Consider the following 19,017-nt stretch of genomic DNA (forward strand, 5'->3'; position numbering starts at 1 on the left):
GGGATCATTTTCTTTTTGCATAAGAATTTATTTTGGTATTTCTTTTGTACAAAACTGAAACAATACTTTGTGTGTTGAGTATGTATGTGGGGGGTTGTTCTGAAAATGTCAGGTTGTCAGTTCTTTTAATTTTTAAGTTCTCTTCTGTCTTTCAGTGATTCACTTGAGAAGTCAGATGTCACCTTTATTCTTTGAATATAAGGTCTGTTTTTGCTCTGGTGGCTTTTAAGATCTTCCCTCTGTCTTGGCTTTCAGCTGCTTTACCGTGATGTGCTATCATAGACAGCCTGGAGGCTGGACACCAATAATCCCTACTTCCTGGTATTTGTGCTCTTGTGTGATACCTTCTTGAGTATGGGCTGGCATTACTGATTTAGTTCTGATGAATAGAATATGGCAGAAGTGATGGTTTCCTTTTGATCTTTTAAAGTTTTTTTTTAAACAGCTTTTTATGCAAATTTTCCAATGATCTCAGTGGAAGGGTTATTCTGATACAGTTATTTCCACAGGGCGAGCTTAATTGTACAGAGAACTAAAGAGAATTTTTGTTTTCTTGGGATGCTCTTATAGAAGAGGCAGCTCTCTTAGTACACGTCCAGATAAGTTGTTTGCTACGTAAAAAGATGCTGTCCTTTTCTCCTGTAGTGCATATTGACTGATGCCCGGAGCACTAAACACTTGTTCAGTCAGATATTTTCTTGTCTCTTTGCTTTTGTAAGTGTATATTTATTAAAAAGTCATTTTAGAGCTAGTTATGCAAGTCATAATATTTTTATATTTGTGTGGCTTTATTATGTAGTATAAAAGTTATGACAAAAGATATTTTTCTGTGAAAAGTTATTTAAATTCATTTTAAAGACTACACAGATGAATTGATAAAACAATTGTTGGTGAGTGGGTTGTGTTAGAGGCAACTGTGAAACACTGAAGAAAAATATCCTAAAAATCTGGAAGGTTTCTATCCTGAAATTGTTTCCCAAGTGTCCAGATGCTTGCTTCACCTTGTAAAGAGGCTGAATTTGAAAAAAAAGTCCATATTATATGAATGTGGTTTATATAAGAAAGAGGGTGGAACCTCCCATATATCAAGATATTTGTGAATATGTATGTGTGTTTTAAGTTAAAATAACGTGCTTAAGTTGTATATTTGTCCTTTGTTATGATTTTTGCTTTATCTGACCTTTTAGAGTAAGTGAACCTTTTGCTGGTTCTGACTACATCTTATAATAGAGCTCCTCCTGTTTTTCTAAATACTGAGATGGTGTTCCATATTACCCTTTCACAAAGAATTTGGTAACTTTTTAATTGAATACCTTACATAGTTTTTATTTAATTTATGTTTTAATGTTAGCACTAATTAGAATCCATAAATTAATACATGTTTATTTACTAAGAACATAAAAGACCTTTTTAGACTGAAATAGCCAGAAGCTAAAGAGAACAGAAAATTATGTGGTGACTGTTGCTCATTTACTAGCAACTTCCATAAATTATACAGATTGTTTACCTGTATGTAAAAATCAACAGATAGTTGTGTTTTCTTCTGTTTATTTTATATTCTATAAACCAAGATGGGAGTCAAGTTCTTTTTATTAAACATTTATACTGTGTCTGTTATGAACAGACCTATCATGGCAAAGAAGATTCATTCTTGTTCTTCAAAGAGATTATAGTTCAGAAAGCCATTTTAATAAAGCTATGGCAGAATCACAAGGTGCCTTTTTGCTATGGGTATAAATTTTCAAAGTTAGAAACAAGCCTTTTGTATAACGGTATAATTAAATTTTAGTTTTTACTTATGTGATCTCTTTGCTTTTACATTTATGTAGACCTCAGTGGCTGGGAGGAGGTAGGAGGAGTCATTGTCATTTGTTAACCTTTAACAAATTTGTGGAAGACAATTGATATTCAATATCATATAGCTTTATATGCATATATAACTTTACTCTTGGAATGCCTTCACACCTTGTCTTGCATAGTGTCAGAGCTTCTGTTTCACCAGTTAACTTCACACAGACAGACTCTTCGTGCTTATAATGTGATTTGTTCATCCTAGCTCACTGTAGCAAAACTCCAAATATTTTTTCCCTATGCAAACATACCATAGGCATTAGGTCCTGGTATGTGGGATCCTCAGCCTGTCACAGATTTCATGATGCCATCTGCTTCAACCTGAACAGTGTATCTTCTGCTGGCAGATTTTATTGAAGTTGCCATGCTCAGGTTTAAAAAAAAAAGCAGGTTTGGCATAAGAAGCTTACTTCTGAAAAAATAATAATTGATCATGCCTGCTGTAGATTTTAAAATAAGCATTTGAAAGGATTCCCAAAAGCCTCTTCCTCAAATACCTTGATCTCCTTTACATCTGTGGTTGTAGATAGCCAATAAAATGGTGAATTACTGGTAACTTTGGTAAGTTACTGAGTTTCCTGTTTTATTTTTTAGGACAGGTAACAAGCTTAGGCATGGAATGGTGACATAAATTGTGAAATATTTTGATTGCTTCTGTCAGTGGAAGACATTTACTAATGTCTCATTTCCAGAAATGATTGTTTGCTATGTGTATAATACGAAGATGGTAGTAGCACCATGATGAAAAAAATCTAGGTCATAATCTACTTACTAGGTGTGTGACTTTGTGTAATTTTGTCATCTGTAAAATGGTAATAGTGATTCTTGGAGGGTCATTGGGCAGATTAGATCAGAGTGGGTCCTTAAAAATGGATAAACATTTATTCTGCAGATGGATATTGAAAGCCAACTCCGTGCAAGACACTCTCCTAGAGGATGAGGATATAATAGAGAATAAAATAGTCGAATTCCTCCACTGGAGAATTCTACATTCTAGTCTGTCTCTGCAGATTGGGGTGGAAGCTGCATGACAGCAGGGTGCATGCCAGGCAATAATAAGCACCATGAAGAAAAACAGGGCAGTGTCAGTTCATGGAGCGTAATGGTGGGACGCAGTCTTAGTTAGGGTTGTCAGGGAGGCCTTCTCTGAGGTGATGTTAAGTGTACTTGGATGAACAAAAAATGTAAGCACGTAGATCCTTGGGGGAAGGACGTACTTGGCTGCTAGAGAGAACAGCTTGGCAGTTGGAGGAACAGTAAAGTGGTTAGTATAGCTGGAGCTTTGTGAGTGAAGGACAGAGTGCTGGGAGATGAGCTTAGAGAGTGATCCAAAAGTGTCATTGCTATAACTTTTCTTACGATTAATTGTAAATTAAAAGTTACATTCCAGATACCCTATAGAAATACAAAATTAGGATTGACTCTTTGCACTGTTTTAATAATTGCTTAGCTTTAATGTAATATTTATTATTATTTAATATTACTATATTAATGTCAGTATGACTTTATATAAGATATTCTATAAATATTAATAATATATTATTTATTATTATTAGATTATTTAGCTCTGTATAACAGGCACATACAAGTAATTACAGAATATTTTGTTGTTGTTTATTAATATCATTGTACCTGGAGTTAACCATACTGTGAGGTTTGAGGGCGTAGTCCTCCAGACTAGAAGCTCTGCCCTAGACTTGTGCCACCAACAGCAAGGAGTTAAGCTCCAAATACAAAGTTGGAAGGAAGAGTCCACACAAGACCATCCTCACTTCTGATTCCAACTGCACATTCAGGAGGTTCCCCAAACCACGCTCAGGTTCAGTAATTCATTAGAAGGACCTATAGAACCTACTGAAAGCTGTTAAGACTCATGGTTATGGTCTGTTATAGGGAAAGGATACAGGTCGAAAGTTAACCTAAGAAAGAGATGCATAGCACTGAGTCTGAGAGGATTCCAGATGTGAAGCTTCCATGTTCCTCAGGAAGTGTTCCCTTCCCAAACTCGATGTGTGACAGTATGCGTGGAGTATTGCCAACCCAGGAAGCTCACCTGAGCTTAGTGTTCAGAGTTTTTATTGGGACATCATTTCATAGGCATGATTGATTGCCCATGTGAGATGACTTAGTTTAAGAGTTTGAGAGGATATCATGTGGCCTTGGGGCCCACTGTGAATAACAGAGACACTTCTGTCATCTGGGAAATTCCAAGGGTTTAGAAGTTTCTTCCTATGAGGTAAGGACAAAGGCCAGGCTTCTTTCTGGGAAAGACCAAATTCTTTACTGCATAGGTTGTTATAAAAATTCAAGCAATATGGTAAGTTAATGGCCTTCTGGAATCCCATCTCTTGGGGACAACTAGTGTTCTGTTAGTGTTTTGGTGTATATTCTTCCAGATGTTTAATACACATGTAAACATTTTTTGAGTGTACATTGAATTGTACTATACTTACTGTTATTGTTCAATAACTAGGCTTTTTCACTTAAAAACATATGTATGGATATGTTTTTGTGTGTGTTTTAATGAGTACCTTGAAGTTGAACACTGATTCTTTTCACTTAATTAGTTTTTAAAACTTTTTCCACCTAAAACATAGTGCTGTGCTGAACATCCTTGCATTTACATCTTTGTGTATTTTTCTAATTTTTCTCCTTGAAATAAATTTCTTGAAATAGAGTTGCAGAATAAAAGGGTATGGACATTTTGAAATTTCGTAGGTACTTCATTATTACCTCTCTTGGGATGATTGCTATGAAATAGTTTATGGAATGACGAAGTTGTTAATAGTCTCCATATTACTCTTAGGTAAACATTGCAACTCCCACAATTTCAAATGTTGAATGTGCCCACATTCCACATCTCAGCCCAGCTGTAATTCCTACTCTGCAAAATGAATCATTTTTATTATCCCCAAATAATGGGAATCTGGAAGTTCTTACAGGATTGGGTACTGCACACATCAATGGGAAACCTGCTTGTGATGAATTTGATCAACTGATCAAAAATATGGCCCAGGTAAGAGCATTTCTTCCTGATAGTTAATGATAGAATGTATAATAATATCTTAAGAATGTAATCAAATCCTGAATAATTTGAAGAATACTTATATATATTTACATTATGTAAGTTAAATATATACATTAAATATATATCAAGTATATTTAAAATATATATTATATTCTTATTTATGAAGACATTTATAATATCTGAAAAAATTGGAATGACAAAGATGTAGAATTTATGTGGGTTTAGGTGATTCTGAGATTTTTCTGTTCCTTTTTTTAATTATCATATTTTAAATTGAGCATTATATGTTATGTTTCAGAAATATTCTTCAGGATAAATAAATGTCTCATTCTAGGTGATGAGTGATAAAGTTTATCTTAGAAAAAAATATTTTTAATTTCTTTTTTTTTAAAGAACAGATTAATGTCACTAATAAGATGATTGCAAGTGCAGTGATTTGCATTTAATTATATTTCTTGCTTTTTTTCCTGAACAGGGTCGCCAAATAGAAGTTTTTGAGCTCCTCAAACCTCCATGTGGAGGCCTTGGGTTCAGTGTTGTGGGACTGAGGAGTGAAAACCGGGGAGAACTGGGGATATTTGTGCAGGAGATCCAGGAGGGCAGTGTGGCCCACAGGTGAGACTGTCACTGTGTCTTTTCTGTTTTTGTTTTTGGTTTTTTTTGTGGTACGTGGGCCTCTCACTGTTGTGGCTTCTCCTGTTGCGGAGCACAGGCTCCGTACTCACAGGCTCAGCGGCCACGGCTCACGGGCCCCGCCGCTCCGCAGCATGTGAGATCTTCCCAGACCGGGACACGAACTCGTGTCCCCTGCATCGGCAGGCGGACTCTCAACCACTGCGCCACCAGGGAAGCCCCTCTTTTCTGTTTTTGATACCAGATTCAGAAGGTACTGCTCACCTTGGGAGAATTTCAAGGAACAAAAATGAATAAAAACAGACAAAAAACTGAATACAATCTGTTATTAATTAGTTTTTAGAAATCATTAAATTCTTAACGTTGCTACGATAAAAAGAAAGTCCTTTGAAAGGAGAGTTACTTTTAAATTTAGTTATAACTTAATCATTTTTTAGTAAGGAAAGAAAAATTTGACTAGGGCAGTACTCTCATTGCTATTAAATGGGCTCTTTTTGATTAGATTTTAAAATTACTTTATAGAAAAGTATACAAATGGCCTATGATAATTTGAGCTATATTTTATTAATATACTCAAAGCAACAAGTAAATATATACATCTTTGCTTTCATTTGTAGAGGATAGGAACATCTAAAATACAATGTATAGGTTGAGTGGGTAGCTGAAAAGAAGGTGCTTTTAACTGGGAGGGGTTGATTAGGGGTAGGTCAACTGGAGCCAAAGCATATATATTTTCCCTTCCATTTTTATTTTGACATAATTGACATACAGCAGTATGTAAGTTTAAGGTGTACAGCATAATGACTGGGCACAATAGTTTAGTAAACACCATCTCATATACATACTAAACTAAAGAAATAGAAAAAATATTTTTAGAAGTGCAACTGCAGGAAAAAGCTTTCATATTGTGGACATTAGAAAATAGAATTAAAAATAACCTGAAAATGCGTGCCAAAGAAGCTGTCATTGTTTTGAGAGCTGTTAGTTATTTTTTTACCCCCTTTTTCATTCTTAGAGATGGAAGATTGAAGGAAACTGATCAGATCCTTGCTATTAACGGACAGGCACTTGATCAGACAATTACACATCAGCAGGCTATCAGCATCCTGCAGAAAGCTAAAGATACTGTCAAGCTGGTTATTGCCAGAGGCTCATTGCCTCAGCTCATCAGCCCCATAGTTTCCCGTTCTCCATCTGCGGCCAGCACAATTTCAGCTCACTCTAATCCGGTGAGTACATCAGATTTTCAAGAGGAACAGAACGTATTTTTCTATTTCTTTAAGGTTTTGTATGGGTTCACACTTCCTGTAGATTCTTTGTACTTCTTGGGTTTTTCCCTTTTTGTTGCATCTCTCTGTGGCCTGGAATATTTTTGATGTAATTATGATTAAGTTTATGGCTTCTAAAAATTTTTTTTTAATTTAATTTAATTTATACAGCAGTTTCTTATTATCTATTGTATACATATTAGTGTATACATGTCAATCCCAATCTCCCAATTCATCCCACCACCACCACCCTGCCACCCCACGCTTTCCCCCTCGGTGTCCATACGTATGTTCTCTACATCTGTGTCTCTATTTCTGCCTTGCAAACCAGTTCATCTGTACCATTTTTCTAGATTCCACATGTATGCATTAATATACGATATTTGTTCTTCTCTTTCTGACTTACTTCACTTTGTATGACAGTTCCTAGGTCCATCCTTGCCTCTACCAGTGACCCAATTTCATTCCTTTTAATGGCTGAGTTATATTCCATTATATGTACGTACCGCATCTTCTTTATCCATTCGTCTGTCAATGGGTATTTAGGTTGCTTCCATGTCCTGGCTATTGTAAATAGTGCTGCAGTGAACATTGGGGTGCATGTGTCTTTTTGAATTATGGTTTTCTCTGGGTATATGCCCATACCATATGCTGGGTCATATGGTAATTCTATTTTTAGTTTTTTAAGGAACCTCCATACTATTCTCCACAGTGGTTGTATCAATTAACCACTGGTTGGTGTATCATTGGTGGTGTATCATTCCCACCAACAGTGCAGGAGGGTTCCGTTTTCTCCACACCCTCTCCAGCATTTGTTGTTTGTAAATTTTCTGATATGCCCATTCTGACCGGTGTGAGGTGATACCTCATTGTAGTTTTGATTTGCATTTCTCTAATAATTAGTGATGTTGAGCGCTTTTCATGTGCTTCTTGGCCATCTGTATGTCTTCTTTGGAGAAATGTCTATTTAGGTCTTCTGCCCATTTTTGGATTGGGTTGTTTGTTTTTTAATACTGAGCTGCATGAGCTGTTTATATGTTTTGGAGATTAATCCTTTGTCCGTTGATTCATTTGCAAATATTTTCTCCCATTCTGAGGGTTGTCTTTTCATCTTGTTTATAGTTTCCTTTGCTGTGCAAAAGCTTTTAAGTTTCATTATGTTCCATTTGTTTATTTTGTTTTTATTTCCATTACTCTAGGAGGTGGGTCAAAAAGGATCTTGCTGTGATTTATGTCAAAGAGTGTTCTTCCTCTAAGGGTTTTATAGTATCCGGTCTTACATTTAGGTCTTTAATCCATTTTGAGTTTATTTTTGTGTATGGTGTTAGGGAGTGTTCTAATTTTATTCTTTACATGTAGCTGTCCAGTTCTCCCAGCACCACTTACTGAAGAGACTGTCTTTTCTCCATTGTATATCCTTGGCTCCTTTGTCATAGATTAGTTGATGATAGGTGTGTTCCATTGATCTATATTTCTGTTTTTGTGCCAGTACCATATTGTCTTGATTATTATGGTAGCTTTGTAGTATAGTCTGAAGTCAGGGAGTCTGATTCCTCCAGCTCCATTTTTTTCCCTCAAGATTGCTTTGGCTATTCGGGGTCTTTTGTGTCTCCATACAAATGTTAAGAGTTTTTGTTCTAGTTCTGTAAAAGATGCCATTGGTAATTTGATAGGGATTGCATTGAATCTGTAGATTGCTCTGGGTAGTATAGTCATTTTCACAATATTGATTCTTCCAATCCAAGAACATGGTATATCTCTCCATCTGTGTCATCTTTGATTTCTTTCATCAGTGTCTTATACTTTTCTGAGCACAGGTCTTTTACTACCTCCTTAGGTAGGTTTATTCCTAGGTATTTTATTCTTTTTGTTGCAGTGGTGAATGGGATTGTTACCTTTCTTTATGTAGCCTTTTTACTTGACATCATTCCTTAAAAAAAAAAAAAAAAAATTTTTAGTCCCTTAAAAAAGTTTACTCTAGGGACTTACCTGGCGGTCCACTGGTTAAGACTTCGCACTTCCACTGCCAAGGGCCCGGGTTCGATCCCTGGTCCGGGAACCGAGATCCCTCATGCCGTGCTGTGCAGCCAAAAAATAAATTAAAAAAGAAAAACAAAAAACAATCTTATTGATCTTATCAGAGTACGAGCTCTTTAAAAAAAAGAAAAAAGGAAAAAAAACCAGTTGACTCTAAGGGTAAGCAAATAAAATCTTAATTTTGCTTTGTAAAGTCACTGACAGCTGTCAGTGACTTTAAGAGGTCACTTTGTTTGGAATCTCGCCCAATAGGGTTTATGCAGAAGAAGTTCTTAACAGCTAACAGTCTTTCCTTGATCATCCCTTTTTTTTTTTAAGTTCTACAAAGGATCTTGCAAATCTCTCTTTACTGGTTAAATGCAGTCACTGTAATGATGTATTGATTATTTCAAGAATGGTTATATCAATAGCAGTAACAACATGTTGAAAGAGAAGTGTACTAAATAAAAGGGACCCTGTTAAAACTCATTATTATGTCTGCACTTAGTTATTTAATACTAATCACAAAATAATATTCATAGAGATCTCAACTGTAGTAATAATTTTAGTTTTTCGTAAAATGTTTTCAAATTCATATGGGGGCTTTGCTTTCAGGTTCACTGGCAGCACGTGGAGACTATTGAATTGGTAAATGATGGCTCTGGTCTGGGATTTGGCATTGTAGGAGGAAAAGCAACTGGCGTGATCGTGAAAACCATCCTGCCTGGAGGAGTAGCTGATCAGGTAAGCTACTGCAGCAGATTTTTTATGTTTTATCAAAAATACACCTTCATCTTTTACATTTCTGTTAGAAGAGAATTTGGCTTTAGACAGTGTCAGAATCTTCTCTTTCGCTGGACTTGTATGTAAAATGTTTTTCTTAGACCTGGGGAGAAATACATTTCAAGAGAGACCTTGATTTTCAGTTACAGTTACAGACAGTGATCTTAAGCCTCTTTAGAATCACAGACTAAAGCCCAGGTTGTGGTTTTGATCATTGCAGAGGTATATATCCTTTATTTTATGATTGTAAATCATGTTTATAAGCCTACTTATCTGTTTTATAGGTACAAGGTATTATGGAAAAAAGAATACTTCATTATTGAAGGGCGAAAAATAAGATTCATCTTGTCCCTTTAGTGATGGGTCACTGGTGTCATCTTTGTATATGAAGTACAGCCTGTTTTTATCTCTTAGAGTAGTTTATTAAAGCATTGCCATTTATGCTATGTAAAGTTGTTGGAGCATATGTGAGAAAATCGTAAAGTTACTAATTATGATTTACATTTTAATTTGACAAGTTCTAGTGTCTCTTTTGCCTTGGTTATAATGTTTTATATATAAAGCTGTTTGCTTTTGCATGTGTATTTGAACTTAAGTCACGTGCATCAAGTATTTTTCATATTGGTAAATGAAAGGCAGATTTATGGGCAGCCTTATCAATAGAGATAACCTTATCAATTATTGAGAGTAACTCAATAGTATGTGCGTTTTCTTCCTTTTAAACATTAGCCAGTATCATGCAGTATCCAGTGAAATTTCTCTAATTGACAGGCTTGTGGTAAATCAGCTTTACCTTGTGTATAGAGCTGCACTGTCTAATACTGTAGGTACTGGCCACATATCACTTTTTAAATTCAAATTTGAATTAATTAAAATGAAATAAAATTACCACCCCAGTTCCTCCATTAGACAAGCTATATTTCAAGTGCTCTAGAGCAATATGTTGCTTGTAGCTTCCATATTGGACAATGCAGAACATTTCATCACTGCAGAAAGTTCTAGTGGACAGTGCCTGTATGGAGGCTTACCAGACTGCTGTTCACTTCCCTGGTTTATCTGAATTTAAGTCTCACAAATATTTCATCTGCAAATGAGTTTTTTAGGGATGCAAATTTTTGAAATGGCAATGCAGAAAATTGTGGTATTAACCCAGTGGATTTTTGTGGTTGATACTGTATTTTGAGTTATATATATTTGTGAAGTGAGTTATACTTCACCTTTCCTTAGTGGCATTTTCTGTTTATTTTATCCCTCAAAAAATTCACAGAAAGACTAGTGCTTTCTTGCATCGAGTGGGTAGAAATCAAATTGAAAAGGTCATATCAACTACTGATTTAAAGAATATTTATGAATTTCATTTACTTACATCACACTTAATGAAGTTAGCATGCTTCAAAAGAAAGTTAACATCACAACCACATGTTTAATGTACCATGATTGGTAATTCATGTAATAGCTCTTTTTTTGTTATTACTCTCGTTCCCTCTAAATGAGGGATTTCTCTGATGAAGTTAATAATAATAACAACAACAATCTGACTAATCAATCCCTTTTTATTCAGCATGGGCGATTATGCAGTGGAGACCACATTCTAAAGATTGGTGACACAGATCTAGCAGGAATGAGCAGTGAGCAAGTAGCCCAGGTCCTCAGACAGTGTGGAAATAGAGTCAAATTGATGATTGCAAGAGGTGCCATGGAAGAACCAGCGGTGCCCACCTCTTTGGGCATCACGCTTTCCTCATCCCCATCTTCTACACCAGAGATGCGGGTAAGGAGATAAAAGCAGTTAATGGGAAAGTCATAGACTGTAGCACTTAGATGACAGTGGTGTTTATTTAGAAACTAGACTTATTAATGTTAGTGTATTAGTGCTAAAGAATGAAACAAAATTCAAATGTAATGATGTTTCAGCACTAATAATAGTTTATTAAATAGGAATAATGTCTAACAGGTGAAAGATAGATTGCTTAAAAATTCTAGATTACTGTTTTTGATTTTTCTCTAAGCACATTTATGAGGAAAATGTTTTGAAGTTTGGATATATTTTAAAGAATTATTTGCTACTAATACGTAAAACATTTAATTCTATCTTTTTCTTACTTAGAAGAGTTTCTGTAAGGTGGGCTGTAAGTTCCAATCATTCCCTTTCAACACCTTGCTTCTTAGTGTCTTTTTGTGGGCAAGGTGGATAAATAAAGCCTACTAAAACCTTTCATTGTTGTTTTCAGGTATGTCATATAATTGTTATCAGATTTGTAATAAGTTGCTATTCTTGACCCACTTATATAATTTTTTTTAGAGAAAAGTTATGCTTTCGGGGTTGTGACAAAAGCTTCATAGGCGCAGAGCATTCCATCTTTGTTCTTAACTTGGTATGATAAAAGCTAGAATGTTTCAAAATTATTATAATGTGATGGTTATCTCACATAGTTCAGGTCACAAGATGATAGTGGATTAAATATCAACAAAATAATTTTATCCAGAAATTTCTTAAATATTTAAGAAGAGAATTATGACCAATTTCTATATGAGCTTTATAGCAAATGCAAGTTCTACATTCCTTTCTTATAGATCTAAAAACAGTTATTTTCTAAACAGTTGCTACAAATTCTTTCTTTTAATATTCTAACCTCCTCCACAAGCCCTTTAAAACTTTATTAGAACACTTGAAATTTCCATGATTCTGTTGTTTTTAGGATTGAGTTTCGTTGCTATTTTTTGCAGGGAGAAAGAAGTAAAGAAAGAAAGCCTGTTTATGAAAGTATTTAAATGGCATTCTTTTGTGGTAAACAAAACATTTTATTCAGCAATATATAAATGAATGCAATACCAAAAACCACTTGATGTAATTGAAAGCTTAGAAAAATATCTATTCTGTGCATATCATCATTTGTGAAGCTTGTGCCCCTTTTAAAACCATTCGATAGTCAAATTGCCACCCTCTAAAATAGCACTTGCATAAGTCTTATTAAAAATAGAAGACACATTTGTTTCAATTGAAGCAGATTTCATCCTGTCATTTTCTTGTAATTATCTAAACTTTAAACTTTTGCTAAGTTTGCACAGATAATTATGTGCAATGAAAAAAATAAAACTTTACTATACAATTATATCTCATTTAGGTGACTTATCAGTGAGGTACAGAGTGTGCTTAAAGAAAATCAGAAACCATTACCAGCTCGCCCCAACCTGCATGTCCATTCGAACCAAAGACTTCATTCTTTTGTGATCTTCCTAGGGTTCTCTGTGGAATCTGCTGACACCACACTAGTATATAATGCCAACAACTTATTGATGACTTACTGTGCTAGTTCACGCATGCTTTATTCAGCGAGCCTTGCCCTTCAGTCCAATACATAATAACAAGTCTACATATTAGAGAAATCTGCTTTCAGGTACCACTCCAGGAATGAAGGAAATCATGTGTAAAGGCATTCTTTCCTTCTAAAAAGCTTTTTGTATTAAAGTTTGAATTTATAAAGCAAATGCAAGGACAGTTTTTTTTTTTTTTTTTTTTGCGGTACGTGGGCCTCTCACTGTTGTGGCCTCTCCCGTTGCGGAGCACAGGCTCCGGACGCGCAGGCTCAGCGGCCATGGCTCACGGGCCTAGCCGCTCCGCGGCATGTGGGATCTTCCTGGACCGGGGCACGAACCCGCGTCCCCTGCATCGGCAGGCGGACTCTCAACCACTGCGCCACCAGGGAAGCCCCAAGGACAGTTTTAATTAGCTGTTTGATATATTTCACTGGCTTTCAAAATAATCATCAGTCTATTAATAGTATATCTGGAGGATAGATTCACATTCATGGTGTTAGAATCAGCTCTCAACTTAAGGTAGTAATAACGGCATGTCTTGAGTGGGCAGTATGGCCCCTACATTCTAGGAGGAATTAACATACTGTGCAGCTTTTAAGAGCAGGGGTTCTGCAACCAGCTTATCTACATTTGAATTCTGCCTCTACTAGATTGCTGTTTGTCCTTGGAAAAGTTTGTGTTCCTCAGTTTCACCAGAGAAAAATTGACAGTAATTGTACCTACCTCATAGGCTTATTCTAAGGAGTAAATGAATTGAGACATGACAGGTGTCTGTTATATAGAAACTGCTCAATAATTGTTAGCTGGACTTGTTCTTATTCCTGATAGACAGTTGAGCAGAGTGATGCTTAGAAAAAAACAGTGGCAAAGCTAGATTTGAACTTGCTGATGTGGATTCAAAGTATGAGTTATTTTAACTGTATTACATCCTAACTTCTTCAAAAATGAAGATGAGCCATCCCTGAAAATAGAATTTGTTAATAAGAAACTGTCTAATTTTTAACATTTTGCACGCACAGACAATTATATATTTCTCTGATGGGGGTGTTCAGCTTTACTCTTGACATTCCTTTTGAGTAAAAATGTGATGCTGAGTCCAAGTTGTCAAGATTGAAGGAGTAATCCCTACTCTATAATTTTCTAGCTGAGTTCTCTAACACCCAATTACATCATATTATTTCTAAAGATTGTGGCTTAAAAAAGATTATCTTGTTTGTTTACATGTTTATTTATGTGTATAAAAAAGATTATCTTGTTTGTTTACATGTTTATTTATGTGTATATTTATTTATCAATTTTATTTTAGGTTGATGCTTCTACTCAGAAAAGTGAAGAAAATGAGACATTTGATGTAGAACTCACTAAAAATGTCCAAGGATTAGGAATTACCATTGCTGGTTACATTGGAGATAAAAAATTAGGTAGTTTTTAAACATTAATATTCTATTTCTTTCATCTTGGCAATTGCCTGTAATGTCTTTGTCTTATGAAATATTGAATCAACATAATGTATTTTCAGATTGTCATAAACTGATGGAAATCTTCCTTAGGAATAATTTAGTGCAGGTGACTCTGATATTTTATTTCAGACAAAACCATTGTCTTTTTCTGTAGCGTAAGTTTCTACTAGTGGTTTTCTTTGTGTGGTTGGTTGATTTATATCTGTGCAAAATTAGGATTTTATATTTGGAGAATGGAGGATGGGTATTGTTTGAGTGTGCTTTGTAAATAGTAAAGCAAAACAAAGCAAAAACAAACCTATTTCTAATCTTAGAACCTTCAGGAATCTTTGTAAAGAGCATTACAAAGAGCAGTGCTGTTGAACATGATGGAAGAATCCAAATTGGAGACCAAATTATAGCAGTAAGTACACATTTAATAACAGCTTTGTTAATTTTCATGGTTGAGAGATGCATTCTCCTAGTTCATGCAGTTTTGAGAACTACAGGTAGCTCTGTACTAATTGAAGCTTGCTTTGGTGGTTTGAGCTGTCATCACAGTTACTCATTATTTTGTGGAAGTCAGAGCATTGGATAGAAGCTTTATTGATACCTTTTCTAAAGGTGGGACACTTTCTTGACTAACTGCTAATACATCTGCTTTCTGGTTTTAATGATTTTGGTACATTAATAATCATACTTGTATTTTAGCTGCAGATGCTCCAAAACTAAAGACCAGACATTATCACTTTTAGTGTACTTGAATCTGAAATTGGGTTGTGTGCATTTTTTTACATCAGCTTCAGAACGACACTATTTTTGTTGGCACCATGACCAGGGCTCCTTTTAGCTGTAAGACTATAAAGGAATAAAAGAAATAAAGCCAGATCCTCTTGGTTAGATCAAGCTCATAATTGTATCCTAGTAACATTAGTATGTTTTGACCACATAGCTGTTCAAGGTAGTATAAAAAGAATCCAACTTTCAGTTCAGTGTTCAGTGGAAACTGGACTACCCTAACTACTTCTCAGAACACGAATCCCAGAGACCCTGCGTCAAGGGCTTTCTGGTTAAATAAGTTTAGGAAAAACTGCCTGTGATATCATTTCTTAGGGGTCCACAATGCACATTGAAAAATCAAAACCTGAGAAGTTTCCCAATAAAGAAACTTGTTTAACTCTTTTACTTCAGAGGTTCCTAAACTTTTGTAATCATGTTCTTTCTTCCCTCAAACATATATTATATTCTTTGGAGTACATTTTGGGGAATGCTGATTTATCTTAAAATATATTTGTTTATGTGTAATGAAGTCTGTTTTCCCCTTGGGATCTTAATAGTAGTTAAGATAGAAGAGTCCTTGTTCACTGCAGCATTATTCACAAGAGCTAAGATGAGTAAGTGACCCAGAGGTCCATCTGCAGATGAATAGATAAACAAAATGTGGTATATACATACAATAAAATATTATTTAGTCTTACAAAGAAGGAAATTCTGTCACATTCTACAACAAAACCTTGAGAACATTATGCTAAGTGAAATAAGCCAGGCACAAAAAGTCATAGCAACAGAAAGTAGAACAGTTGTTGTGAGGGGCTGGTTAGAGGAGGAAATGGGGAGAAGTTGTTCAATGGGTATAGTTTCAGTTTTGCAAGATGAAAATGTTCTGGAGATGTATCGTATAACAACATGAATATACTTAACACTACTGAACTATATACTTAAAAATGGATAAGAGTAAATTTTATGTTTTGTGTTTTCTTTCACATTTAACAGAAAGATAGAGATGTCCTTTATCAGTCTCTGCTCTTTGCTTCTACATTGCAACTCTGTGACTTTTCTTGACCTTTGTTCTATAAAACTCCTAACTACACCTGTTTACCTCTTGAAATCTGCTCTAAAGACCAAGTTGTGCGTGCCACCTAAGCTGGTCATATCCTGGGAAAAAGCTTTCCCATTGTATCTCTATTTTAACATACAATGAAACTTAACTACTTTACTTTTTTTTTTTATTTTGGAGGAAAAGGAGAGGGAGAGAGTGAATATATACATATTCTAAATCCATATCTGATAAAGAATTAAAAATTGAATATATAGCTAATGTACTTGCCCCCCAGACTATATATTTGAATCTAATAGAAAGCTTTTTTAAAAACCAGCATTCTTGAGATATAACTCACAGAACATACAATTTGCCCATTTAAAGTGTATGATTCAGAAGCTTTTAGTATCTTTACAGTTGTGCATTCATGATCACAATCAATTTTAGAACATTTTCATTAACCTTTAAAAGAAACCCATCCCATTAGCAGTTACTCCCTAATTCCTCCATCCTCCCAGCCCTGCACAACTACCAATCTACTTCCTATCTCAATAGATTGCCTATTCTGGACATTTCATGTAAATGGAATCATTCAGTAGGTGGTCCTTTGTGATTTGCTTCTTTTGCTTAGCATAATGTTTTCAAGGTTCATCTATGTTGTAGCATGTATCAATTCTTAATTTCTTTTCTTTTTTTTTTTTTTTTTTTTTGCGGTACGTGGGCCTCTCACTGTTGTGGCCTCTCTCGTTGCGGAGCACAGGCTCCGGACGCACAGGCTCAACGGCCATGGCTCACGGGCCCAGCTGCTCCGCAGCATGTGGGATCTTCCCAGACCGGGGCATGAACCCGTGTCCCCTGCATCGGCAGGCGGACTCTCAACCACTGCGCCACCAGGGAAGCCCCTTAATTTCTTTTTATAGCTGAATAATATTCCATTGTAGAGACACACTACATTTTATTTATCCATTCATTAGTTGATGGACATTTGAGTTGTTTCCACTTTTTGGCTATTACAGACAATGCCGCTGTGAACATTCATGTACAAACTTTTGTGTGGAAGTATGTTTTCATTTCTCCTGGGTGTATACTTAGGAGTGGAAATGCTGGATCATGTAACTCCATGTTTAACCATTTAGCAAGAAGCAAGATTCCTTAACCTACAAAATTGGGATAAAGACACTTCCCTTGTATGATTTTTAGGAAAACCAAATGAGTTATTTATTTAAAATACATAGTATGCATGGCACATAAGTACAGTTTAATTAAGCAGATATTTATTAAGGGTCTGAAATGATTACACATTTAAGTCTCATAAAAGTTTCCTTTCAAGCTTGTCATTATTTTCATTCTTATATAAGTGGAATCTCAAATATAATTTCGCTTAGGCAAGATCAGTGCTAAAGGAAATTTTTGACTCAAAAGCAGAAGCACCCTTCTTCTGAAGTATTTTCTTGCTTTCAATAAAATCACTGTCTTTGCTGTCATCAATGTTATATTTTTAATTTTTAGCAACATTCTCTTCAAAGTTGGAAGCACCTCGACTTTTAAGGAACATGATGCAGTACTTTTGATCATGCATTAATTTTGTGCAAAATACCATCATCTTGTGGGCTTTTGAGATACGGGTAGGAAAGTTCTTCACACTAGTTCCTTTTCACAACTGCTGTATTTGATTTTTTTTTTTTTCAATTTTGTCCTAGCAGCAGCTATTTGGAACTATGTTTTTATTTTGTAATTGTTGAGATGGTGAGAAGATTAAGAAATTATTTCCTACTATTTTGAGGATGTATTATTTTGAAACATTAAACTCTTTTGTTATAAGATTCCTGTTTTACGAATTGTGCTCTGTTGACCCCTAGAGTTTCACTGTAGACATTACGGGGCGGGGAATAGAGACTATTTTTCCCACATTATATATTGGTATTCTATATAGGAATTATTTAATAAAAGGTCTATTTTTTTTTAAAGTTGACCAGCCTTGTCATTAGATAAAATCATATACTCATTTTTTTAGATTGGTATACAGAGATCCTTGATAAAAGCAGTATAGAATTAACGTCTGATTTAAAAACAAATTCTAAACAAGCATATATTGATAAATAAGGAAAGGTATCAAGTGTTGCCTTTGGTATTCTGTGACTTTGTTAATAGTCCCAAGTTTTGTACGTGTGTATAGGTATAGGCCACATTGGAGGAGGCTTGGCCAGCTAGATTGAGTGTGCTAAGGAGCTGGGCTTTTCCATTTGTTCTAACTAGGATTTCTCCCCTTATTAATTGCACCTGTTAATTGTGGTATCTGCACTGCACATTTTGAGGATGTTGGATCTCTCCTTGAGATGGCACACAGGCAGTTTACTGCCATTGCACCTAGTTCCACAGCACTTTTGTCTCTGGGACAGTTGGGTCTGAAGCCACCTCTTAACGCTCTTCCTGTGTTATTGAGGGATCAGAGATGGCCTGAGCCCTGATTTAGGTTTTGGTGACCTTGTCTCATATGTATGATGGGTGTAATTATGTTGATCAGAAACTGCTCCCATAGGGCTTGGGGTTTTCATGTTTATTAATCACTTCTTCACTTTATTAATAATAATAACAGTTTCTGAGCATCTTTCCAGTACAAAGTGCCATGTGCTGTAATTTTGGGAAAGTGGGTACCATTATTCTCATATTACAGATGAAGATACTGAGAAATTTGAACCAACGTCTAGGTTTAAAAGTCCGTGGTTATTCCATTATAGCAATTTCTTCTGTGCTAGTACCTACCATCTCTGACATTTGTGTAAGGAATATATTTTAAAATTCAGGTCATCAGGTTTTGAAAAAAAGGGAAAAATGTGTTTTTTTTCCTTTACATAATGAACT

The 19,017-nt window shown here is 35.4% G+C and overlaps 1 protein-coding gene across 3 annotated transcripts in view; it reads left to right on the forward strand.

Annotated features, from left to right (window-relative positions):
- The window catches only part of MPDZ (multiple PDZ domain crumbs cell polarity complex component), a 779,300-nt gene that overhangs the window by 539,440 nt on the left and 220,843 nt on the right, over positions 1-19,017 (forward strand). For all 3 annotated transcript variants that reach the window (XM_079926367.1, XM_079926366.1, XM_079926365.1), the window contains exons 12-18: positions 4,658-4,867; positions 5,355-5,494; positions 6,528-6,741; positions 9,412-9,540; positions 11,141-11,350; positions 14,204-14,318; positions 14,672-14,760. In XM_079926367.1, the coding sequence (XP_079782493.1) occupies positions 4,658-4,867; positions 5,355-5,494; positions 6,528-6,741; positions 9,412-9,540; positions 11,141-11,350; positions 14,204-14,318; positions 14,672-14,760 (1,107 nt within the window). The remainder of the gene's footprint in view (positions 1-4,657; positions 4,868-5,354; positions 5,495-6,527; positions 6,742-9,411; positions 9,541-11,140; positions 11,351-14,203; positions 14,319-14,671; positions 14,761-19,017) is intronic.

Source organism: Stenella coeruleoalba, assembly GCF_951394435.1.
Source record: "Stenella coeruleoalba genome assembly, chromosome: 7".
In the NCBI taxonomy this organism is placed as follows: Eukaryota; Metazoa; Chordata; class Mammalia; order Artiodactyla; family Delphinidae; genus Stenella; species Stenella coeruleoalba.